The 25,953-nt window shown below is 47.9% G+C and overlaps 1 protein-coding gene across 22 annotated transcripts in view; it reads left to right on the top strand.

Annotated features, from left to right (window-relative positions):
• The window catches only part of MSI2 (musashi RNA binding protein 2), a 385,662-nt gene that overhangs the window by 113,179 nt on the left and 246,530 nt on the right, over window positions 1-25,953 (top strand). For all 22 annotated transcript variants that reach the window (XR_011493763.1, XR_011493761.1, XM_044745662.2 and 19 more), the window contains exon 6: window positions 16,600-16,692. Coding sequence is in view for 20 of the 22 variants with exons in the window: in XM_044745662.2 (XP_044601597.1) it covers window positions 16,600-16,692 (93 nt within the window). In the remaining 2 variants the exon portion in view is untranslated. The remainder of the gene's footprint in view (window positions 1-16,599; window positions 16,693-25,953) is intronic.

Here is a 25,953-nt window from a genome sequence, read left to right as displayed (position 1 = left end):
GAATCATGATAGGTTGAAAAAAAGGCAGAAGGATATTCCTGCGTAAGGGGGCAGCTCGACTGAAGGCTTGGGGGTGTGGAAGTGCATGCAGTGGTCAGAGCAGCGTGCCTGGAGCACAGAGTGTAGAGGGACGAATGGGAGGCGGGGCTGCAATGGCAGTTTGGAACCTAGTAACAAAGGTTGAAACCTTGGAAACCGTGCTGATGATTTTCAGTGCCCCTGCAGATGTCCTGTCTCCTCGATTAAAATATCAGCCCCCCAAGGACAGTGGGCCCAGCTCTTGCTTCTCATTTCTCTCCCCACAAGGTTCCGTTCCAAGGAGTTGCTCAGAAATTGTGTTGATTAAGGGACAGTTAAGATGAGATTTTGCAAAGGAAAAGGTCTGATAAGATCAGGTCTCTCCTCTGGTTTAATTGTACCACTGGCGTTTACTCCATTTCTAGCTCTCTCGGTGCAGACTGAGTATTCTGCAGCGTGCCAGGTGGCTCAGTCTCTGTGTTTTAATGCATTCCTTTGACCTGGATCATCTTTGGGACACAGAGAAGGTTTGGGGGAGCCAGGGCGTGAGAGCAGCAGGAACAGAATGGAAGACCAAGCAGGCCTTTAGAGGGACAGGATTTGTGGCCAGGGAGAGGAACGCCGCATTTCCCAGCCTGGAGACCCAGCGACTTCATGGCTGGACGGGAAGTGAGTTGCCCTGAGCTGCAGCTATCACTTGGAGAACAAGTGTGCAAGATAATCATAGGTTCAGATGTATCCTGAATGGTAAGAGTCCAGATTTCGCACAGAAAGAGAGGAGGGCCTTTGGCCAAGGGCAAGAAAAGGCTTTTAAAACAGATTGCTTATCAGCCTGTTTTAAGGTGGCTGCTTGGAACTGCTGATATTCACAATGATAATAGATGTAAAAACCATTTCTTTCCAGAAAAAACTGACTTTTTAGATTTTTACCTTTCTAAAGGCAGAGTTGACCACAGCAAGCATGTGGCGGTGTGCCTTGGGGCAGTTGTCGTGTTCGTGGGTAAATCTTCAGTGCCAGTTGCCATCAGCAGTAAGGTTTTCCCCCAGATGAGTACTCACAGCTAACCACAGACTGCCAAGTCACCTTGGGGCTTGGCACACCCGTGGGCCTGTCTAGGAGATGCTCATGTGGCAGCTTAGAGTTTGCTGATGAGCTGCACGTAGACTGCTGGCCCTACAGGTACCAAGGTCGGTCATGGAAGGTATGGGGCTGAGGTCTGGGTCCCATGAAACTGAGAACCGATTCCTCCTTACCTTCCTGAACAGCTTAATGTTGTTGGACACCACTGACCACTCCCTTCTATTTGAAGTGCTGTACCTTCAGGGTTGCAGTTCTCATTGCGCTGTAACAGATTACCCCCAAATTTAGCAGCTTAAAGCAACCATTTTATTATCCTCAGGGACCACTGGGTCTGCAGTTCAGACGGGGCACAGCAGGGATAGCTGGTTTCTGCTTCACCGTGTTTAGGACCTCAGCTAGGAAGACTTGAAATCTTGATGGTAACTTCATGGCAGTGGGCTGGAATCATGTGAAGCTTCTTCACTCATATGTCTGGTGCCTGGTCAGGGATGGCTCGAAGAATGGAGTTCCAACTTGTGGTCTTTCCGTGTGGCTGGGCTTCCTTACAACATGGCGGCTTTGGGGTAGCTGGACTTCTTACTTGGTGGCTCAGGCCTCCAAGTATGTGTGTTCCAGAGAACAAGCTGGAAGCTGCAGCACCTTTTATGACCCAGCCTTAGTAGTCATATACCATCTCTTCTGTTGGTTGAAGCCGTCACAAGCTTACTCACATTCAAGGGGAAGGGCATAGACCAAGGGGCCACATGCCTCAGCTGGTGAAGTGGTTTGCTTTTGCTCCCCTCTTGGTTCTTTGGCTGTTGCTTCGAGTCTCCAGAAGACGTTGGGATTCCTCCTGAAATGTCCTTGTCCCTCCTTTTCCTCTACCCTCTCATCTCATCCACTCCCATGATTGTAGTGGCCACCTAGACATTGCTGAATTCAGTCTGGGGCATCTGTCCTCATCTTTCTCTTGAGCTCCGGAGCAGATACACAAATTGTCCTGCAGGCACTGCCAATTTAATATACCCAAACTGAACACTTTTATCGTTCCTCTGCAAACCTGCTTCTTCTGCATTTCTTATCTCACTTGGCGACACCACCATCAACTCAGCCACCCAGTAAATTCAAATCTCCTTCCTCTCCCTCATCTCTGCATCGGGCCACTTACCAGGGCTGATAATTTTGTCTCCTACTCTGTCTCATATCTCTTCCTGCTTTGTTATGCAAAAGATCCTGGTGGTAGTTCAGGGTCCCTCATCTTGGACTATTATGATAAGCTTCTAACTGTTCTTACGGTCTCTCATTTCAAGCCCTCCGGTCTGTCCTCTGCAGAGTGACGTATCCAGGCACAAAGCTGGTCATTTATTCCCATGCTTAACATCGTTGACCCCTTGTCTGAAGGATGAAGTCCGGTCTCCTTGGTCAAGGCGTGCAAGTCTCTTTGTGGTCTCTGTGTGCCTCTATCCTTATCTCCCATGAGACCCTCCTTTCCACTTGATTTCTAGCAATGCCAAACTTAGTGCCTGGAACCAGCAATCATGTTTCATGCCATTAAGACTCTGCCTGCCTTCTCGCTTGTTTTCCTGGAAAACTCCTGCTTATCCCTTAAAACCCTAGTCAGGCATCTCCTCTTTGAAGCCTTCTCTGATTCTCCTGACGGAGTTCATCATATGTCCCTCCACGTATTTCCATACTCCTGCCGTTGTGTGTTTTTGTCAGGCCCCTGTGAGATCTTTGAGGCCAGAGAACTAAATCTTTTCCTGTGGGCTCCTATGGCCTGGTGGGGACTAGGTAGTCATTAGTGTTTGATGTTGAATGGAATGAATCAGGGGCAGGTGATACAGACCCTGGATGTTGTCATCGAATCTGTGATTGCCAGGGGTTTCAGGCCCCTCCCTATTTCACTTGACCTTTTAAATGGTTTCTTATCAAGAGTCACCAATTATCCTTTTTATATATAAAGATGCCCCTTACCAAATCACTGGCTGTGTGTGTCCAAGTCGGAGGGGCAGGTTGAGTGACTCGATCCCACAAGACCTTTCAGGGCAGCACCCTGTCTGAGTTCTCTGTGGTTCTCAAGTAGGACTCTGGCCAGCTGTTCTTCTTAGGAAAGAAGCCTTTTATCTCCTTGGTGCTGGTGCCAGCTTAGCAACAAGGACCGCTTGAAATTACTCAAGGGGAAAGAGAGGAAACAAGGAGGATGCCCAGGGACCTTGAATCATCCACAAACTGGCTAACTCAGAGCAAGAGATATTCATTCATTCATTTGTTCAACCCATATCTATTGAGTGCCCTACTGTATGCCAGGCGTTATTCCAGTTGCTGGGAATACAGTGGTGAACACAACAGACAAGAGCCCTTAACTTTACGGAGCTTCTATTCTGGGGGTGCGTTGACCATGGCCTCCCTTATCGGCTTCCATTCTGGGGGATGTCCTGACCACGGCGGCTTTGGCTGTGCGTCCCTGGCTTGGAACCTAGCGCATAGCAGGCACTGAACAAACAGTCGTGGAGGGAATGAAGGAGTGTGGTTGGGCAAATGAGGTTTAACTGGGCGGATTTTTCTTCCTTGAGGGAAGGCAACTAGATTTTATTAAGTGCTTGCCAGGTGCAGGGTAATTTCTCCATAGAAGACCCTGGTCTTCCGGGCAGAAGTGCCCTTTAGAGAGACCATGTGCCATTTGCTGGGCTGTGTGGCTGATTTGACAGCCCTCCAGAGTGAACTGCAAAATGAGCCCTCCGCGTTTCGGCTGCAGCTACGGGTCCCCAGTTACCTCTTTGCCTCAATAACAGCCAGCCCAGACCAGTTAGTTGCACTGGGCGCGTTGGGGAACACATCTTTTCTTTCTCTCTTTTCCGTTGTTTGGTTGGCCTAGTGCAAGTGTTTTAAATAGAACAGACATCACAGCTATAAAACATCTGTAACACTACACATTTAGTAATGTTCCTGGCGGACTGAGTTCTGCTTGATTGGTGAGGTTTTTGCCATGACCGTTGTTTCCTTTTTTCCCCCTGTTTGTCCCTCTGGAAAATAAAGTTTTCTTTTCTGTGAGGATTTATAGAAATATGTTCCTGGCATGAAGAGAGCACGGACATATTAAGATATTGGTGGAGCAGAGAAATATTACGTCCGAGGCATGGAGAGCTCTCTCTCTTATAGAGAATGACCTTCCTAACGTGAAACAGTCTGTTGCTCTTTGTAGGGTAAGGGGCTGCCTTGGTTAAGGCAGATGAAGATGCTGATTTGCATTGAGATAGCATCCTTTTTGCTGGAGCATCTTCAGCCCTTGAATGCCACAGTTGCCAAGCACCACTGCTGGGGGTGGGCTGATTTAGGATGGCGTCGGAGAAGTCTGAGGGAAGTAGAACCAGTAATGATTAGTCATTAAATGTATGGGGTGTGCTTCCTGCCTTTCCAAGTGTTTTTCCTTCTGGCGTTTAGTCTGTGGGGCAGGCAGGGAAGGTCTGATCCCCATTCACAGACAAAGAGAGGGAGGTCAGGTCACTGGAGGGGAAAGGAAGGTGGTGGGGAGAGGAAAGAGGAACTTTGTGTGCCTGGCATTCGAGCACCATGCTGAGCACGTTTCATGTGTTAGCTCTTTTAATCCGATTTTGTAGAGGGAGAAACCCAGGTTCAGAGAAGACCAGTCGCTTGCCAGGGTCACCTAGTATATATGAGATAGGATTGAAATTCCTGGGGTCCTTCTCTTTCTACTGTATCACTTGGCCTGCTCAGGCTGCTGGGATTGGAGCATGGCCCTCCCATCACCAGGATCTCCAAATCTGGTGCTCTTTTCGGTCTCCAAGATCCTCTCAGATTTAGAAATATCACCTTCCGTCTCTTGAGGGGTGAGACATTGAATAAAAGGTGGACAGACCTGCTCGTGATTATCTTGGCTTCTCTTTTTCACTGCAAACACTTCTTTGGGTTCCCCCTTTCCCTCAAAGGAAGTTACTTGTGGTTGGTGGCAGGGACCAAACCAGCACATCCTGGGGGGGAAATGTGGCTTTTTTTTCTTGACAGGTAAAATTTATGACCTAACAGATGGCTGAGCGTGTTTCCAAAGACGACCACGCCAAGGGTGCAATGTGCTTATCTCTCCTTATGCCTCCCCCACCTGCCCCCACCTTCCCTCCCTCTCCTCGGACGTTTCTGGAACAGTAGAATGGTAGAGCTGGGAGGGACCTGCTGAGGGGAGAACAGACCCCAAGCCCCACGCTAGTCAGTAGGACTTGTGTCTAGGTCCCTTCCTTCTGGTTCGTGCTTTTCTCACCATTCTTGCCCATGCCTCCTTGCCAGCATCTAAGCATTAAGATGACCCAGCCTCCCACGGCAGCCCTGCCCTTCTCTTTAACAGCCTGATTGAAGAGTCACTGCCCTGTTTAAAGCCTTTGGAGGTTACTGTTGCCTCCCTGGCATGGCCTGCAGGGACTGGCCTGCCTGGCCCGTCTCCTCCTTGCATTCCATCGACACCTCGTCTTTCAGATCCACTCCCAGCCCTTCAGCCAACATTGAAGATGCCACAGGCTCTGCTGGGGAGGACCTTCTCCCCTTCCTTTCCTGGCTCTCCTCTGCTGACCTTCAAGCCTCAGGTCATGACCAGCCCTGTGCCCCCAAAGCCCTCCCTTGCTACAATAACACAGCCTCTTACTTGACTGTAAGTACCTTCAGAGCAGACACCAGATCTCATTCCACTTGACATCCACCAAGCCTAGCACCATGCTCAGCACATAGTAGGTCCTTAAAATATGTTTGATGAGAGTATGAATAAGGGAGTATGACTTGCTACCAGAGACAGTCCTATGCGATTATCTTTTCCTCTTATACTCTCCATCTTTATTCTTGGTCTCATGGGATTCAGCAAACGTTTTTTGAGCACCTACAGTGTACCAGGTGCTTTCACGTACTTATCTCTTGTGATGCTAATAGCAGTTCCGTGGCATACAGGTATGGCTGCCACTTTGCACATGGCTCATCTAAAATTACACAGCTAGGCAAGAGGCTGAGCTGGGGCTCAAGCCCAGCGCTCCCTGGTTCAGGTCCCAGGCTCCTTCCGCTCTTCTGTGGCGATTTTTCCTCTCATGCTCTGTATGATAATAATGAAAAAGAATCTTTGCTTTTGATGACGTCTCCATCCCCCATCTTTTCTCCCTTAAGATGGCAGAAGCAGCTTCTTGTAGAGCCCTGACTACACATTAGAATTGTCTGGGGGAACGTTTGAGGATACTGAAGCCCTGGCCTTGCCTCGCACTGATGAAGTCAGAGTCCCTGCGGGTGGGGCCCCGTGTTGTAGGTTTGAAGGACCCCTCCAGGCGATTGTAAGGTGCAGTCGGCTTTAGCACCGCTGCACTCTGGGAGTGTCAGGGAACCTGCAGTCTGGCTCAGCTCCCTGGATTAGGTAAAACTTGCTCATCAAGAACTGATTGCCATGTGCATCTAAAATATGTTAATGAAGGTAATCAAGGCTAAGGGTTAAGGCTGCCGTTTGTTCTTTTCATGAAATCAACTGGAGGGTTTGGGGGATGGGGCGCCTTGGCTTCAGAGCCTGCCTGCCAGCAAAGTTGTTATCCCTTCTCTGCTAAGAGCAGTTCAGTTGTTGCTGATGGGAACAGGCCTGGTTCTTGCAGGTGGCTCCCAGTTTACTGGAGGAGTGGGCTCTAGAAGTCCTTTCTTGGGCAGTCTTCCCCAGAATGCAGTGGGACCCTCTGAAGCTTGGTTTTCCTTAACCCAGGGTCTGTCCTCCCCATTATTCTTTCTGACATGGCTTCTCAGCCTAAGCCTCAAGGTTTCCTACACGTCATGTGGAGGATGCGGGGGCCCTTCAAGATGGCGGGTAAAGGAGTGGGTGTTTGCTTCTGGTTCCGAGAAGCTTTGGAACACTCAACTTCTGAGTAGAAACCATCTCTCTAGTAGTTGCTAGCCAGGTGGCCTGAAATGCTTTACGTAAAGAACAGTTTGGGAAGTAGGAAGGGATGCTCTGAGCTCATCACACCAGCTGTGTGTTCATAAATCCCGCAGGCTGCACATGGGTGATGGGGAGGCTCCAACCTGGGGGAGAAGCTCTGAGAAAGGCTCATGTTAGAGGCATGGGCTCTAGCAGTTGGGTTTTCCTTAGTGCATTTGCTGGAGGATACAGGAACCTCCCGTGGGCCGTGTTCTTGGAGTTAGAATTTCACCCTTGCTGTTTCAGTTTGTGTTTTCAGGCCAGAGTCTTAGGCCCGTTTTATCAAAGGGGGAAAGCGAGCCCCAGAACTGTTAAGACACTTGACCTAATCTCATCTGACCAACCAGGGTCAGTTATTATGTCTCAGTGTATACCGATGCGCTTGACAATGCACACACGTGGACAGAGAGAAGGTAATTTAAACCTGTTTTTGTCTTATCTGGATCGTTTCTATAGGCACAATCACCTTGGACCTCTGCTTTAGCCCTGGGGCCTGGAGACCATCCATGTCGGCATTTCTAGGACCCACCATGAGTCATCCTCCATGTCTTCAGAATTCCACCCTGGGTGGTGGGGGTGAATTGGGCTTCCATGGCTGGAGTGACAGGCCCAGATGGAAGGAACCGAGCTCATACCAGCCCCTCATCCTGTCTGGTCCTCTTTCCCACCTCTCTCTCAGGTTTATTAAGAATCTGCTTTGGCTCCCTTTCCCTTGCTGGGGCTTTGGTGGCACCTCTTTCGTATGCAAAAATCCATGGCTTCCTCGCAAATTCAGCAACAGTAAAGGGTACTTATTTAATTTCGCTTAATACTGCTGCTGTAAAAGATTATGGGTTTTAATTGCATCTACGTATTGGTAATCATTTGAACACCGGAGAGAGTCTTTGGGGCCTTCTGCATAGTGATTGCATTTCTGTGGTGAGTATCGGGTGGGGGCCGTCTGAGAAGGATAGAGTGACGGAGAAAATACCTGTGGATGCAGAGCAGCTTGGGTGCCCATGGTTGGGATGATGGCCAGCCAGCCACCTGGCTCAGCATCAATCGACACTTGGGTCATGGTCCTTAATTTCCTGTGCTTTCCAAGGCAACACTCCATCTCTGCACCTTTTTCTGTTAACTTTCCCGGCTCCTCAGTCTGAGTGCCACTGTCTAGGATATTACTCCCTGATACCAATCTGAGGACAGGTCTCCCTTGCCGGCTACAGCTTTTCCCCCAAGGATAAGAGGAAGTAGTATTTTTTAAATTAGCCTGGGAGGGAGCCAGGCGGAGGGCTCTGAGATGAGGGTGGGGAGGCTGAGCTCCCTGCCGAAGCAACCTGATCATTTCATTGCAAGATCACGTCTCTTAGGTGAGTTACTGTTGTTTTAATCAGAGGTAATGCTGTAACTGACTATGTCGGATAATTGTGTGTAAATCATATTCTAGCCCCATATAGATGAAGGATATTTTTTTCCTTCTAATTTTAAAGCTATTTAAAGGGAATGCCAAATTTTAGCCTGAACCCGAGTGCTCTCTGGCTAATAGCTATAGATGGGGAGCGAGAGCTCTGAAAATATTAGTTTCTTCTGAAGTTAAATTTCTTTCTGCAATTGGCAACATCAAATATTGTTACACCTTTGTCCGGTGGTCAGCCTTGGGTGAATCGAGGCACATGGAATTAGCCGGTGGATGAAGCAGTGGGAGCATACTTTCTTGGGTACTTGGGTTTATTTTAAGCCCTTTTTGTGTTCAGATTCTTGACGTAGGGATCTTTTTGGCCTGTCATTAAAAAAAAACCCAACAGATTTATTGAAATATAATTCACATGGCACACTGTTTACTCATTTAAAGTGTATAGTTCATGAGTTTTTGGTATATTCACAGATATGTGCACCCGTCACCACAGTCAATTTTAGAGCATTTTTATCACCTCAGAATGAAACCCCATGCTCTTTAGCCATCATCCCCTTCCTCTCCCTCAACCCTAAGCAACCACTTATCTACTTTCTGTGTCTATGAATTTCCCTATTAGGAACTTTTGTATGAATGGAATAGTATAATATATGGTCTTTTATAACTGGCTTCTTTCACTTAGCATAATATTTTCAAGGTTCATCTGTGTTGTAGCAGGTGTCGGTACTTCCTTCCTTTTCGTGGCTGAATAATATTCCATTACATAGATATACCACATGTAATTTATCCATTCATCCGTGGATGGACGTTTGGGTTATTCTGCTTTTGACTATTATGAACAGTGCTGCTGTGAATATTTTGTGGGCAGGGTTTTGGGTAGACACACGTTTTGGTTTCTCTTGGGTAGATACTAGGAGTGGAATGTTGTGTTGTCTAGTGACTATGTTTAATTGTTTGAGGAACTGCCAGACTTTTTCCAGAGCAGCTGCACCGTTTTACATTCCACCAGCAGCGTCTCGCCTGTCATTTTGCATCTTTGCTTCGAAATTCAAAAGGGCAGAGTTGGACTCGCTCCTCGTGGTGCCCTCTCGTCTCTCCTTTTCCCAGCCTTTCTGCTGGGAAGGAAGAAGATGACCTGTTGCAAATGAAGGTGTAGGAGACTTCAGTGACTAGAAAGAGTGAGATTTTGACTCTTTATTTGTGCTGTGTGACTGCATTGGTGGCATCTCTGAGCCTCACTGTCCTCATCTGTGGAGGAGAGACTGAGACGTGTCCTAGGACTGATGTGAGGCCTGAGTGAGGCAGCTCGTGCCTGGGCCTGGCCCACAGTGCGTCCACAGTGAGGGCAGAGCACTCTGAGCACGAAGGAGACACAGGTACCAGGGCTCTCTAGAGGGGAAGAGGACCTGGAACCTGCCCACGTGTAAACCACGGCTTTCCTTTTATGATGTGTTTCTCAGGAGCTTAAATCCTTGGCAGCATTTGGCTGGCTTCTCCTTACGGTTTGCTTGGCTCTCCCTACTCCTTCACCTCCTGAGCTTTTGAAGCAGAGACTTGTCCCCATGTCCCCTGCCATGTGGGTATGCAAGTGATGAGTGTGAATCTGCCTTCCTTGGGCAGATGCAGATTGTCACACACGTGAGTGTAATGCTGCCCTCCCCCATGATGGTGGAGAGCTTCCGTGTGGACTCTCGCTCCACTGTCACCAAGAAAAGGTGAGGCCAATGCCCTGGTGTCCTCTGGCCTCTCCCGAGCAGGCCTCTGTGCTGATTTCGTGGGGCTGCCTTAACAAAGTCCCACACACTGGGTAATTTAAGCTACAGAAATGTCTTCTCTTACAGTTCAGGAGTCCAGAGGTCTGAAGTCAAAGTGTCTGCAGGGCTGGTTCCTTCTGGAGGCTCTAAGGGAGAAAGTGTCCCCTGGCTCTCTCCTAGCTTCTGGTGGCTGCTGGCAGCTCTTGGCTTTCCTTGGTTTGTAGACATACCACTCCGCTCTCTGCTTCCATCTTCACGTTAGCTTCTTCTCGGTGTGTGTTTCCTCTCCTCTTCTTGTAAGGACACCAGTTGTTGGATGTAGGGCCCACCCTACATCCAAGATGATTTCATCCCAAGATCCTTTACTCAGTACATCTGCAAAGGCCCTATTTCCAGATAAGATCACATTCTGAGGTTCTGGGTGGATGTGAATTTTGGGGGGACTCTAGTCATCCCACTACAGTCTCTTTTCCACATGAGATTCTAGAAACATTTGGAGAAGACTCCCGGTGTCTGACCTGTGTTCTGACTTTCTATGCCAAGTGAATTTTGCCACTGGATTCAGATGTGATGGGGGGAGGGGCAAGAGCATTAGTTTAGGGGATGGAGGGAAGGATGGAAAAAAGTACTGGGAGGATCAGGAATTTCAGAGGCCAGATCCTTTGGAACAAACACCCTGGGGAACGAGGCCTTGGAGTTGGGACTCCTGTGACCTCAGTCAGCCCTGCTGGAGCTTCTTGGCCATTCAGAGATTGGGCTTAATTCTCTAATGCAGAGCGACAAGGGAGAACTGATATGTCGGCAGAGAGCACGTGATTTCATCCCAGATTCTGAAGAACACAGTGCTCACCAAATTCAGAATCTAGGAGGAGATCGCGGGGTATCTGCCAGTATATTAGTTGTCCCTTGTCACTCTGCCTTGCCTTTAACTAGGACATGAGTGGTCCATCTGGGACTTCATTTTTGCATCTGCATGATGGAGGTGGTGGACGGTCAGGTTTGCAAGATCCCGCCCAGCGCTGGTGTTCTGCTGTCTTTCCTGGGCTCTCTCCTCCTTGGGGTTCCCACAACAGAGGGAGCATCTGTAAACGAGCCTGTGCTCTTGGGCACTGAAGAAGCTCATATTTTTTCATGAAGGGGAATTTGAACTCTTTTCAGGAACATGATGATGGCAAGAGCTGACAATTTTTCTGGGCCTCCCTCGTACCCATTTAAGGCTCTCCAGAGCCATTTCCTGACTTCCTATGCATTTGTCAGGATTAGGAAATATTTGTTGCTGTCGTTTTCTTCTGTGACAACTACTATCTTTGGGCCAATGCCGTTGGAGCTAAGTTCCCCTTCAATCTTATTCTTAAAAGGTAATTTCTCTTTTCTAACACTCCCCCACCCTCTGCTTTCAACAAACACACGCTCAGGTGCTTTATCCTATTTTATAAAACTACAGCTGGTGGCCCCACTCTGAGTGACCATTTCAGATGGAAACACATTTTTTCAAGAAAATTTTTGAAAGTTAAACCAGCAGGAAAGCGGGCTCTCTGGTTGGAGACAGGAAGGTGGGGGTCCTTCTTGGCTCGGGTGAGCAGTTGGCTTTGGCCAGTTCTTACGTGTAAACAGCAATTTTCTGAACTGGAATGGGTGCTGGGATTTTCTTTGTGGAGCCAAGAGGTGTGTGGAGAGCAGTGGTGTTTAGTTAAATTACGGGTCTGGATGCAGACTTGCAGCAATGCCCCACTCCCCTGTGAGCGCTACACACGCACACGCATGCATGTATGCGCACCCTGCTTCCCATCGCGCTGCCCTAAACCATGAAGGCAGGGGCATCTGTTGGGGAGGGGGCTGTCCCTGAGGGGTGCAGGGCTCTGGGTGGGCACCTAATGTCTTTAGGAGTGGAAAGCATTCATGTAACGAAGTGTTTTCTGCAACCCCTCCACCGAAAACTCCAAGCAAAGGAAATTTAAGATCAGTTGCCCAGTGGATTTTGGACTGAGCTCTCTCTGGCATAGATGGGTGGCTCTTTCCATCTAGCTTTACTGTGGGGGCCCAGCAGGGCTGTCTGAGCATTTTAGTGAGCATTGGCCGGCTTCCCTGCACCCTGGCTGGCTAAGTACCATATTGGGATGAAGGCTGTGGGGTAGGAAACAGTTACCTGAAGGGCCTAGCACAGGAAGAAAATGCACCTGGCTCTCTCCATTGTGGGTGGAGAGGATTTTCTCTAACGAAATGACTGCAGAGTCAGGGGCCAGTGGGTAACTTCTGCTCAGCGTGTCCAAGGTCAGAAAATGGTTCAAGTTCTGGGGGTCCTGGATGGTTCCTGGGGCAAATGGAAACTAGACTCAAGGATTGGGAATAGAGAGTTACCCCAGACCTGCACACACTCACACAGGCACATGTGTGCACGCGCACACATGCATGCATGCATGTACACACGCACACTGAGAGACCTTGATCCTATTGATGGGAACTGGAGGACCTTCACTGAGTCCCCCTGCAAGCCTGGACACAACATCCCAGCCCTGCCCACTTCCTGCCATCCTCAGTAGCCATGGAGATGGAAGGGAAGTGGAGGGAAGAATGTGTTATTCTAGAATCCTCTGCCTGCCTCCTGCATCCCTCTCCAGAAGGCAAATCATCGAGCAGTCCACAGTCCCTTTAGCAGTAACGCCACCAGGATTCCCAAATGAATCACTGCCATTTCCCCCATGCGCCCCTGGCAGGAGAGGTCACCGTGTGCAGACCTGTCGCCCCGAGCCATGCTCCCCTCTCTGAAGCTGAGATGTCGGCGAGCGGCTCACCAGGTGTCTCACATCTTCCCACTGGCCTTTTCAACGTTTGGAAGGTTTTGGTTAAACAGTTTCCTTCTAGTGTTTGCTGAAGAGTGAGACCCAGCCCTGTATCTGAGCTGGTTCCTGGAGAGGATGTTTTTGTAACTTTGACACTTCGGCGCATTGTCTGGGGCCTGGAATTTCTCATCTTTCTTTAAAAAAAAAAAAAAGTTTTGAAAGACCTTTTTGGGACTGCGTAGATTTATGGCTGGGTGTCTGCCCCAGGTTTTAGGGCTCCGTCTTGGCAGGTTTATGGCTTTGGGGCGACGCTGGAGGGTGGAAGGGGAGACCTTTCCATTTAACAGTTACTAGGAATGAACATTCTGTTGACTTCTGTTCTTTGGAACGAAGACACGTTGGTTGTTTGATTCTCTGAGTCCACGTGAACGTTTGGACTAAAATAGGGCCTGCTCCACACCCACCTGGCTCTGAACAAAGTATAAACGAGACCGTGGGGTTCGTTTCATAGAATGCCTCTCCAGAGTTTCTTTAAGTCGGGAACTCCACTAGTGCATGTTTGTAGATCACATTAGTGTTTCTTTATAGAGATTTAATTACTTGGCTGGGGCAAGAAAAAGGAATGAAAAATCTAAAATGAAACTATTGGGAGTCTTTGCCCAACTGAAATCATGTAGCAATTCAGGAAAGTGTTTTTGGAAATTGTAGTGGAAGAGAATGGGGCAATAGAGTTGATTTATCAAACTTTGTGTAAGGCGTCTTTCTGCCGCATGTCATTCTGAGCTTGAAGGATGAATTTAGTAATTGACTTTGGATTCAGTTACAGTGACCATCTATTTAGCGTCTACCTGGTGTCCCGCTTAGACACTTTGGCGTGTGTTATTTAATTTAGTCCTAATAGGAACCTTGTGTGATAGGCTAATTATTGTATCTCCATTTTATAGTGGATTAAATTCCACATTCTATTAGAATGTGAGCCCCAGCACTCAGCACTTAATGTGTCTGTTGAATGAATACATTAGGAAAGTTAGGTTAGTAAAATCGGGCCATTAGTGAGCGTAGGGAGGGAGTTAAATCTGGAGAGGGCCTGATGGAATTTCACCGCGAAGGTGACCTTGATCCACCAGGGAGATGTAAGGAATGGACAAGAAGGGAGATGGTCAATAAGGAGCAGAGTAAGATGCCCACCAGTTAACGAGCGGTTTTTGGAGCTTGGTGGTGTGGACACTGGTGGGATCGTCATAGAATGTCCTCACGTACATTATCTCATCTAATCTCCCATTCTTCTGAAAAGAGATGGAAACCAGTAAATCACAGCTTTAAACACTTGTGCAAACCACTGCATGGCTCTCACAGCCAGCAGCATGAATGCAGAGTTGTGAGGATGCTGTCCTCTTAAAATAGCGCAGGAAGTCCACTACAAAGGTATTCCAGTTTGGGCTCAGTCGGTGGGCCGCCATAGCACATGTTCCCTCTGGGAGCCACTAGCTGAAGTGTGAGCTCTCTGAAGTCTGGGAACTTCCCCGTGTCATGCCCATCACGCTTGCAGACTCATGAGGGTTCAGGGTTAGGTGGGACCTGGAGCTCTGGTCCCAGGTGTCACTGAGCTGCGGCTCTGCTGTTGGAGGTGGGTCGGTTGGTCCTTTCTCTCAGCAGATGTGTCAGGAGCCTCAGCAATAACAGTGATCCAGGCAGCCGTGGCACCTGTACTTTCGTATCCTACATCGAATTGTGGTAGATGTTTGTGACATTGTGAGTTTTTTAAATTTATTTTTATTTTTATTTGTTTTAATTTTTTTTTTTGAGGAAGATTAGCCCTGAGCTAACTACTGCCAGTCTTCCTCTTTTTGCTGCGGAAGGCTGGCCCTGAGCTAACATCCATGCCCATCTTCCTCTACTTTCTATGTGGGATGCCTACCACAGCATGGTGTGCCAAGCGGTGCCATGTCCGCACCCAGGATCTGAACTTGTGAACCCCGGGCCACTGAGAAGTGGAACGTGTGAACTTAACCGTTGTGCCACCGGGCTGGCCCCTATTTTTATTTTTTATAAATAGTTCATTAATTTTATTTCACTTGCGACTGTTTAAATATCTCAATTATCCACTAACGAAATTACAAAACAATTGAACTTCAAAGTACTTTTGATTTAAAGAATTTTTTTCCAGTTTTATTGAAAAATAATTGGCATACATCATTGTATAAATTTAAGGTGTGGAGCAAGTTTTTAAAAAAATATGTTTCAAGGTTTGTCTCGTCCCTTTATTTTGGGGTTTCAATCTTGCCTTTCTTTGCGCATTCTCATCAAACATTTTCCCCCTATCTTTACTGAGGTATAATTGACAGACAAAATTGTAAGATTTTAAAGTGTACAACGTTATGATTTGATACATATCATCGTGACAGGCTTCCTCCCATCGTGTTAAGACCTGTGCTTGTATTATATGCAGCCAAATGAGACCCCCCCCGTACCTACTGAGTTTCTAAATTTTTTATTTGACGTTAGAAGAAAAAACCTGAAGAAGCTTCACATAGCCTAAACTCAGTCTTTCAAGTAAATTCATCTTATTTTTTCATTTTTGCCTCCTGCATGTGAGAGTTTTGGTCCCTGCTCTGAACAGTCTATGTCATTCAGCTTCCGTCACCCTTTGCTTTGGAACTGATGGAATTCTGAAATGTGGCCACACTCGTTGTTTTTTGCACCCACCAAACATCTGGTGTGGGCTTCTGTGTGCCCGGCCCTATACTTGGCATTGTGGGTGTGCCTCGAGGAGTCAGAAGCTTGCTGTCTGGGGAGGAAGTAAAGAAGACAGGATTATCTGTGAGTTTAGCACCAGGTGGAAAGGAGTGAGTTCTGTGAGAGGCAGATGGGTGCAGAGTTAGGGGGTTTCAGAAGAGGGAGAAACAGCTTCTGGATGGGGCAACTAGAGAGATATTTTGAATTTTGGAGAAGGACGTTGGATCTTGGAGGATGGTTACAACTTGCCATGGGAGGTGTAGGAGTGACGAGGCATCCACTCCTGCAGCTGTGTGGACGAAGGTGTGGAGACCTGGGGATTAGCTGGACTTGACTGCCTGGAGGGTGAATCAAAATGAAGCCCGAGAAGTCAAGAGGGGAAGGACTGGGGACTGAGCTTGGAGGCTGGTCCTTGTGTTTGAGGCCAGCGTCAGTCTTGTTGACAGACATACCAGCACCCAGAACAGCTTGGTGTAGACAGTCCACACATATTTTTGAATTACATGTGAGTTTCTTATTGACAAATTTCATGGGTACTTTCTGGGCAGCAGATTTTTGTGCACATAGCTCTGTTTTGTTCGTGTCCCTTCGGGTTAAAAACAGCTTTGACATGTGACTTTTCTCTTTTTGCTGGTAATCAGAATGAAGCTGGACGTCATGCCCAAAGGGGTTCTGAAGTCCACTCTATGTTTTTATGAAACTCCAGCTTTTAGGTTGTGGCCTAAAAACCTAAGGTACGCAGAGCAACTGTCTCCAGCATCCTGAGACATCTAGACGGGCTGCTGCTTGCAGCTCGGCTGTACCTGAAATGGCCTTCCGAGAGACGTGTGGAGAGTGGCTTGCTTCAGCGTCTTAGCGAGCATTGCTTCAGATAACCTGGTTAACCCATGTCCTCCTCTTGTCATTTCTTGCAGATGGTCACGAGAACAAAGAAAATATTTGTAGGCGGATTATCTGCGAACACGGTGGTGGAAGACGTGAAGCAATATTTCGAGCAGTTTGGCAAGGTAAGGGGTGCATGGGGTTGGAGCAGCCCGATCAGTCCTTAGAAGTGGCTGCCGTGGCCCCTGCCTTTGCCACACCTGTGTCCTCAAGAACCTTGTCCTTGAACTTGCCTGTCAAGATTTCAGTGGAGTTCGGCAGGAGCCAGGATGGAAGAGTCCAGCTTGCGGTCGGCACGGCGCCCCACGTGCCTGCAGGAGCAGACAGAGTGGTCTTTGAGTGTGGTTTTGCTGGCATTTGCTGGCCACGTGGGGCCTGGGCTGGGAGCTGGCACTGGGAGTGGCTGAGGAGGGATGCAGGGCTATGAGTCCCAGGGCAGGCGCTCCCACAGAAGCTGCTGGAGGCCTGTGAGTCGGCCTTGGGCTTCCTTCTGTGTCTTTCTGGAAAATGCATTGAGAGAGGAGGCTCCCTGGGGCCCTTTGCAGCTGAACCCTCCCCTGTCAAATGCCCAAGGAAACTTGGGAGAGATGCTGGGCCCGTACCTGTCAGAATGTCTGTGAGACAGTAAAATTTTCCCCTGGGCTCTGCTGCGGGAGCAGGCTGGGAGCAACACGGAATGCCTCAAATCAGTCAGGAAATGGAGTGTAAGAGTCTGTGTGTCTGTGACAGACAGACTCAGACAGACGGACAGGGTCTGTAACCATGGGTTTTATGCTTAACTCAGCCTCGTTCTAGTTGGTAGGGGGAGCCAGGGCCTTGGAGAGTGGATTCTTCCTGAGGGTGACACATTCCTCATAGGGCTGTGTTGCCCCAGGGCTCCAACAGGGCAGCTTCTGGGGGGCTGACCCTTACTGGATTTGTGTGGTACCCCTTCGCTGGCTCCTGTGTCTCGGGAGGCTGGCAGGTGAGTGGCTGCACCAGACCTCCGCTTCCTGCATCTCTGAGTAGTGCTGGATGTTGTCCTAGGAGCCCAGATGTAGGACAGTCTTCTTCTGCACAGTCCCTGTGTCCCCTGCCCCCGCCAAAGGGTTGATGTGGCAGAGGGCGCTGAGACATCCAGAGAAGACAGCACATCTCTCCTAAGCTCCGCCACTCCTTTCCCCTGTTAGGGCTGTCATGCTTGCCCTGGGTGGAACAAAGGCACTGCTGCCCACTGGCTGGTCTGAAAGTTCTGCGCTTTTATTTGTTTGCCCGAGGCCATGGGCAGCCATGACCCTGTCCCCAGGTGTGTCCAGTTGTGAGCTACTGTCTGGGATGAGTGCCATGACCTCTGTTTAGCCTCAAAATGGAGATTTTCCTGTCCCTGGTATTAATCAATTTCTGCATGGATGGGAGACCATGCAACAAAGAGAAGCCAGCCCCCTCCAGCCCAGCCTTGCATTCGGAATGGCACTTAACTGCCCATCCAGGTCGGTTATGAAAGACGCCTTGCCCACAGCACTGGCGGGCATTGCCAGTTGGGGGCTGATTCATTTTGGCTGCTTGTAAAGAATAGCTGAGTGTGTCGGCGATCATGGACATTATAGGACTTCTCTTCAAGGCTGATTTATAGCACCCAGGGGGATTTGTCCATCACCCAGCCCCACCCTGTGCGGGAGAGAGATTGGAAATAATTTAATGAGACAAGTCCAGCTTTCGTAATGGAAGGCTCTGGAGTGGGAGCCCTCTTTGCTACCGTTCTGCCGTTAAAACGAGGCGTGGGGGGTAGTGTTTGCGAACGTGAGGTGGGACTTCTTTTTCGAGCCATAACCTGCCTTGGAATCTCATGGGCCTATTTGTGGGTGTCAGGGAAGTTGATGCTGCCCAGATGGGCTGTTAGGGTATTCCAGACAGGCTTATACTTGCCACATCTCTGCACCTTCCCAACTCTAGGTTTCTCTCTCTCTCTCTCCCTTTCTCTCTTTCTTTCTGTCATTTTTCATTAACGCTTTTAGTCGTGACCCAGCGTGTCAGCAGTGGGAGGCTCTGCAAACTGTGGCTGAGCCCATGGCGGGGACCATTGCTGCCCTGAGAACAGCTGTCCTCTTGTGTGGGAGGCTGTCACAGACCGTCTTCCCTGGCATGGCCCTCTCCGGGTCTGAAGCCACTCAATTTGGCAGTAACATTTGTGGATTCCAGCAGGATGCGTAAACTTATCAAGTGCTTTATTAAAGGACTAAGGAGGCTTTGGATTGTATCAGAACCAGGACACTCCGTCTGCTCATGTTTTAGTAGCTTGTTTCATACATACGCTCTGCGTCTGTCTTCAGAATACCTTATGCATCCTCTGGCTGGTGGCTAGGGCTACATTTGTGCCCCCTTGGGCAGGGCCTGCTACCTCTCAGGTTTCTGGTATCATTCATTTGAATCCAGAATGGTCAAAGGAGGGGAGACTCTGCTGCTGGGCCTTAGAGGCAATGAGCAAATCTAGTGGCTGTGGAAGGAGGTAACAGACAAACTGAGTCTCCCCTTCAGTAGTTTATATTCTAGTTGAAGGAAACAGAACACACACGCACACACTCACACGCACGCAAACACACACACACATATATTTATACGAAGTCTGTTCACGCACGTGGACGCATTCCTGACTGTGTTAAGTTGCTTGGGGCTATTTTCCGTTGGTAAACCGCAAGTTAGTGAGGTATAATTTTATTATTTAGTGAGTGTGTACTAGGTGTTGGATACTGGGCCAGGTCATTAACTGATATTATCCATTTAATTCTTCTCTGGGAGGGTGGTGGGGGAATGACCCATTTTGTAGATTGTTAAATGGAGCGTCGGTGGCATTGAACCCTAGACTCAAGGTCACAGCCTCCTGAAGGTTAGAGCTGGATGCAGGTTTCCCCTGCAGGCTTGTCTGGTAACAGAACCTGAACTCTGGGTCCTGTTCCAACTGCTAGTCCACCCACAGGATGGACTTAGGGTGTGGGGGATGCAAAGGAGAGGAAAACATTGTGCCCCTCCATGTGCCCAGGGACAGTGCTGGGAACCTGGACAGGCACTACCTCATTTCATCTGCACCGTGAGTTTCAGTCTCATGGAGCCCATTTGACAAAGGTGGACAGTGAGGGTCAGGGAGGTTAGGTCTTAGTAAAGGTCACCTAAGTAAGGCAGTATGATAGCCAGAATTCACACCCAACTTCCTCTTCCTCCGAGTCTAGAACTTTCCATTCTTCCATGGCCTCTATTCAGAGTTTGCCACCCTCTGTTTAGGTTTCCCTGGCTGTCATTCCTCTCTCCTCTCCCTCTTCCTGTCTTGCCTGAGGTGGCAGCTGTTTAACTGTTTATTTCAGGTGGCAGTCAAGATGGGTAGGACTGCTATCATGGGGCTGAGCGAAGGGAGTCTCAATATGTCATTACTGTAAGTGGAGTGGGTGCAGAATGACACACCGAGAGCTTTAAATAACTCAAATTGGAGGCTTGTAAACCCTTTTGTGCTTTTCTCCTACTTTTCTCCCGGAAGAGTTACCCACTCCCCGCCAGGTTAGGGATGTCGTTACTTGTTTATATTTAAGAGGAGATCATGAAGTGTGGCCATTGGCATAAAGACTCTGCTACCTTGCATGGCTGTCCTCAGTCTCTAAGTAGCTGTTTTGCTGCTGTCATTGGAGAAAGGTAAGCTAGAAGGTGTTCCAGGCCCTCATGCTGGGCCTGACTGTGCAGTGACCCCACTGTGACACCTTAACAGACCTTTTTTTTTTTCCTGGCCTCAGTTTCTCATCTGAGGGAAGGGGTTGGAAAAGTCATAAAGGATCAGTTAGTAAATATTTTTGGCTCTGCAGGGCATATGGTTTCTGTCACAACTACTCAACTTCTGCTGTTGTATGGAGAAAGCAGCTATAGCCAACATGCGAACAATTGAGTTTGGTTGTGTTCTAATAAAACTTTATTTACAAATACAATTGGTGGGCCACATTTGGCTTGTGGGCTGTAGTTTACCACCCCTGGACTAGATTATTCCTAAGGTTGGTTTCAAGCTTGAAAATTCAGTAATTTGGGAAGTGTTTAAATAAACATACATACGTGAATAAATAGATAGATATCTAAGATATCTATGAAGTGTAACCAAAACAAGATATTATCAGTAGTAATGAGCATGATATAATAAGCAAAACTGTCATAACCATGATAGAGTTCATTTCTGGACTTCAAGATACAGAGACAGTGAAAGGATTCTCTATTTGCAAAAAGCTGCTATTTATAGACTGGAATCTTCATCCTATGAGTAAGATCCAGAAAAACCATAGAGTATTTCCAATTCCCTATTAACATGTGCTGGATCTAAATTAATGAAGACTCAGAATTTGTGAAGTTCAGATTTTACTAAAGATTCTTTTACTGTGTGTTGATGTTTCTGAATTAGAGGAACGTGTGCTTTGTGCTAAGCTTTTTAATGCATTTAAAAACTTGATTCTTAAGGATGTCAAGCGAGGTAGTCGTAATATCTTTTACGTAGGTGATGAAAGTGATGTTGAGAAAGGTCAGTACATTGTCCAAGATCGCATAGCCTCTATTGGGTAGAGCCCAGAGAGTCACTCATTTTTGCAAAATCTAGCCCTCGCCTCTTCTCAGTGTTTGTAGAACCTCATCTGCCACTTTACCACTGAGCAGCCCCATACTCAGAGGGAGCAGGTTTTGTTCATTTGTCAAGAATGTTGATCTACAGTCATTTATTTTACTGCTTCAGGTTTCCTAGTGGACGTTATCTATGCTCGCAATTTCATACTACAGGAATGATGTATATAGACCGTTCCAGAAAATGGCACGTAAAGGATGCTCTAGATATGCACGTACAGACCCAGACAATCAATCGACCTGTTCTCCACGTTCTCCCTGTGTAGCCGTCCGGAAGGGCCCCACTTGGTAATTAAAAAGCACTGGGATCAAAGAACCTCCCTGTGCATGGGTTTCCTTCTTCTCCCCTTTAGGCCCCTCCTTCAAGTACTGGTTTCTTAAATTCTCACTTATAGGATTTCGGAGATCAAAAAGAGGCCTTTAAAACTTAATGAATTCTCGACTTCGTCCCGGATGGAGCAGTTCGGCACCTTTCAGCTGTTCACCTCGATGATAGGGCTGCTCGGTGCCGAGCTCGCTAGGTAATTCTCACTTTATATAACTCCTGTGAAGGCAGAGCAGCCCGCATCTGGAGGCTTCCAATTATACTTCACATGGTGAACTGTGTAATTAGTTTGGAAGACTTACGCTTAGTCATTGGTTTATCCTAATCGGCTTTGGCTTTCCCCAACAACAAAGTGAGCTTATTTTGCTAAGCTGAAACGACTCTGCACCCTTTGTTCCAGCCTTTTATTGTCTCATTCCTTTCATTCTGTTTTACTGCCAAAGTTCTGTTTCATTAGGCCTACAAGTCATTTCCAATTCAGTGGGCTGCTACAATCCGGCCTTTATCACTCGCCTGCCCTGGTTCCCATGTCCCTTCTGGGCCAGTGCCCGAGTTTGTGGTTCGACATGAGGGCCTTAACCCCTTCCTGGGCCAGCCCCTCATTGTGGCGGGTGGGAAGAAAAGGGCTTAAAGGAAACGGTTTGGAAAGTTATGGCTCTTTAGGTCTCATCAAAGGGGAGCCCCGTGGAAATGAGGTGAAAAGGGTCTTTCGAGTCCCTTTGTTGGATTGGGGTTGTGTGTGGGCCTATAAAAGTTAACTTGAGCTACAGAGAATGTTGCTTGAAAGCTTTTTGGGGGGAAAAAAATGAAAACAAGAAAGAATTGGTTTTTTAATATAATGAGATCGTCTCGTTTATTCTGCTCGTGTGGGGGATTGTTGGAGAGCACGCTCTGAGGAAGTGTTTGACACCTATTATTTTCTAGCTCCAGGTTTGATGTCAGGTACGATGGGGGAGTCCACAGCTGCTGCTCAGATACTCCTTTTGATACTGTATATGTGAGGAGAGTAAGATGTAGAATAAGAATATTATAAAGCCTTTGACATTTGAAAGGCAAGAGATTTGTGAGGAAATAAATAAGCAAGTTACCATATTCCTGAGAGTGGACTGGGATCCTGAGGTAGAATTTGATCGCTTCCAAATGTGCGTTGTAGAGAAATGGGGCTGCGTGCGGTGTGTGGTTCTCTCAGACCAGGCCTGGAAAGCAAAAGTCCCGTCTGTCCTTTGTGGGCATTGAAGCTCCCGTGAGGCGTGTGTCGTTTGTACGGGTGGAGTAACTGGAAAGTGGTCAGCAGGCCCTGGCCGTGCATCTGCTCCCCTTTGCTCTGGAAAGCCTTCATTTTCCTCAGCCCTTCTGGAATTATAACTGTAGAGTAGACCAGGAAGGACCCCATTTGCTCTCCACTGCCTGGCCGGCCCGGCTGAAGGCTACTTTTGTGTTTAAATTTTCTTCCTGTAATAGCCCAGAACAAGACCAACACTGTCCTCATGTTTTATTAATTCTCTGTCTGGTTTGTGTCACTCTCTCCCTTCGGAAGTGTGTCATATGGAGGAGGGGACTTCATTTGCCCTCTGACCCCTGGCAGAGCTGCTCAGTGTGAAAAGTCACAGTTGGCAAACAGGGGAATCCTTCCTCGTCTGGCTGCCTCAGCCTTCTAGGCCGGGGGCAGGCGGCAGGCACCCCCAGGTACCCCCAGTAATCTGAGCCGTGGGCTTTGCAGGTCAGCTCGCCTGCCAGACAACCTTGTGTTTTCCTGGTGAACTTTTTCCTCCATAGACAATTTCCGCTACAGCCCGTGGGGGAGTTGAGTTAGAAATAGATTGTTTGAGTACCCCAACCTGGCTTCTTCTAAAGCCTCTTTTTTTTTCCACTTAAAAAGAGCTCATGAAATAGATTAGTGGGTTTCTAGGAAAACTCCCCATTTCCCTTTTAGTGTATAAAATATAGCCAGCTTTTGTTAGGCAAATGCATCAGACATTATTATTGCTCTGTTAACAGTGTTTTTAAAAAATACCAATAGAAAAATAGGATGCTGTCTGAGTAGCAAAAGGGGAAAACTTTGAGCTTATGCTAATCAGATGCCATGTTTGTATGCAGAGTAGGTAGAGGAGCAAGGCCCCGGCTTCTGGCTTTGCTGTTAAACTGTGTTTCCCAGTATGGTTTAGCTTTCTTTAATTTTTCTAGGGGGCCAAGAAGACAGAGGCAAGGAGCCCTTGGGCGTGAAGGAGTTAATGAGTCTGGTGAGGAGTGGGGGAGAAGGGGTGTTAACAGCACTTCCACCAGCTCACCTTCCCAGAGCCCTCCTGGCAACCTCTGAAGACGTCACTTACAATGGAGTTGTTAGCATGAGAAAGAAAGCCTTTCTCCCCCTGGACATACTTCAGTGGGAACTGAGAGTGTCTGAGAAATCATGGTTCAAGCTTGTGCCAGTGGGTGCAAGGAGTGGTTCTTATGGAAGAGAAAGCTCAGTTCATTTAGCCTTGGCATGGAAATCGAATTCCATTGTTTTGTGGAGTGAACATTGATATGGAGATTCCTGCCTGCCCGCCCCCCACCCCATCAATAGGATACCCCATTCCATGGGTCGTGTATGCTTTTCTTTTTTCTTTCTTTTTCTTCTTCTTTTGTCCTCTGAGAATTAGTCTTTCTGTAGAATGGCCGGATTTGTCAAGTTACCACCCTCTAAATTTTTACAGCTCTGTGTATTCAGACTTGGTGTTTGTGAATTAGCTAAAAGTGGGCTGCTACTTGGCGCGTTATTTACATTCGGAGCCATAAGAGTGAGAGCCCCAGAAAAATGTTAATATGCAGGAGGAGGCAGAAGGGTTGAGATTCTGACTGTTGCTAACCTCACCACTGCCTTTAAAACCAATCATGAGGCACACGGCTGATATTTAATAGCTTTTAGCTGATTATTTTTCTTCTCCTCCTCTTTCTTTTCTATCCAAGTTGACCTGGGTGTACTTGAGCGGAAATGAAGTCATCCAAATGCTGAATTAGAATAATCACGGGCCTCCAAGAATGAAATGGAAGCAGAGATTAAATGGTAGAGGGAAAGCTGGCATTAATAAGCACCAGGAAAACTTTGCATAAAATAAATAGGAGATTTTGATAGATTGAATTTGTATATGCCGCTTCCATTTTTCTCCACTTCGTGTTGTCTTCCTAGAGTCGAGTTCCTGGCAAAGTGGGATTTGATTTGCCTCAAGTCCACATACCTTCTGCAGCCTGGGTGACGGTCCTTTGTTCTTCGTGGGACGTTTGTGTGACCAGGACGTTTCCAGGATGGAAGAATCTGGGTGGCGGGGCCATTACTGTGAAAGGTTGACGCTTACTTGTTGCAAGTGCCGGAAGGGGTCAGGGGCGGGACGCCGATGGAAGACAACACACAGCAGGAAAATGATAAATATTACTGACGCATTCCTGATGGTAGGGAGAAGAGCTGGGCTCTGGATAAAGGTAGGGTGACCAGCTGTCCTGGTTGACCTAGGACTAAAGGGTATCCAGGAACTCGGGACTTGCAAACAAGAAGGAGTTGGTCACCCTGAATAAACGGGAGGTGGGAAAAGTCAAGACGCTTGGCCTTGAAGCTCTAAAAGGGTTGAAACCTTCCTTGACCACCTCCAGGCAGGTTTAAATATCCCTTCCTATGTGTTCCAGAACACTTAGCTTCATGCCTATTTACAGTCTGCCTTCCTGATTTAACTCAGCCACTGGGGGCAGGAACCAGCGCAGCAGCTGCGTACACACAGGCTGGTAAGTGTCAAAACAAGCAGGCAGCCTGTGGAAGGCAGGGCAGACGGACCCGCAATCCTGGGGTCAGAGGCAGCTCATCGTTGACTTGGGGTGTAGGACCCTTTCGGGCTCCCTTTCAGGCGCCTGCTTGGAGATTATTTCCACGTCTCTTGAAAATAAAAAAATTCTGCACTGGGTAGCGAAAAGTGAGTTTCTTGTAGTTAAAGAGCAAAATAAGGATTTAATTAGATTAAAAAACCCAGCAGAGTGGTTTGTTTACAGGAAGTCGGTTTTAGGTGGTCTGTAGTAGAAGATGTAATTTGTGGAATCAGATTAGTTGTAAATTAGAGATTTTGGGTTGTTGAGGTCGCTAACGGCCTTTTATAATTGGCGGCAGAGGTCAATATTTCCAAGACTAGCTTATTGTTTGTACAGTGTTGTTGGTGTTTGAAAAAAAAAAAAAACAGTTTAAGGTGCTTTCCACTTCAGGAAATGTAAATAAGAGCAGGGGATGATGATGAGAGGCAGCTTTCCTGATCTGGTTCCCAGCTTTCTTAGGGAATGGCAGAGGGGGTGGGGCAAGTACCAGGCAGATAAGTGCTCCAGTGATTTGCAGGAGAGTACACCAGGGGCCGGCCTGGTGGCGCACCGGTTAAGTGCGCACGTTCCGCTTCGGCGGCCGGGGGTTTGCCGGTTCGGATCCTGGGTG

The sequence above is a fragment of the Equus asinus genome, chromosome 13 (genome assembly GCF_041296235.1).
Source record: "Equus asinus isolate D_3611 breed Donkey chromosome 13, EquAss-T2T_v2, whole genome shotgun sequence".
NCBI classification, from domain to species: Eukaryota; Metazoa; Chordata; class Mammalia; order Perissodactyla; family Equidae; genus Equus; species Equus asinus.
The sequence above is the reverse complement of the archived record's forward strand: the minus strand, read 5'-3'. Positions and strand labels throughout refer to the sequence as shown.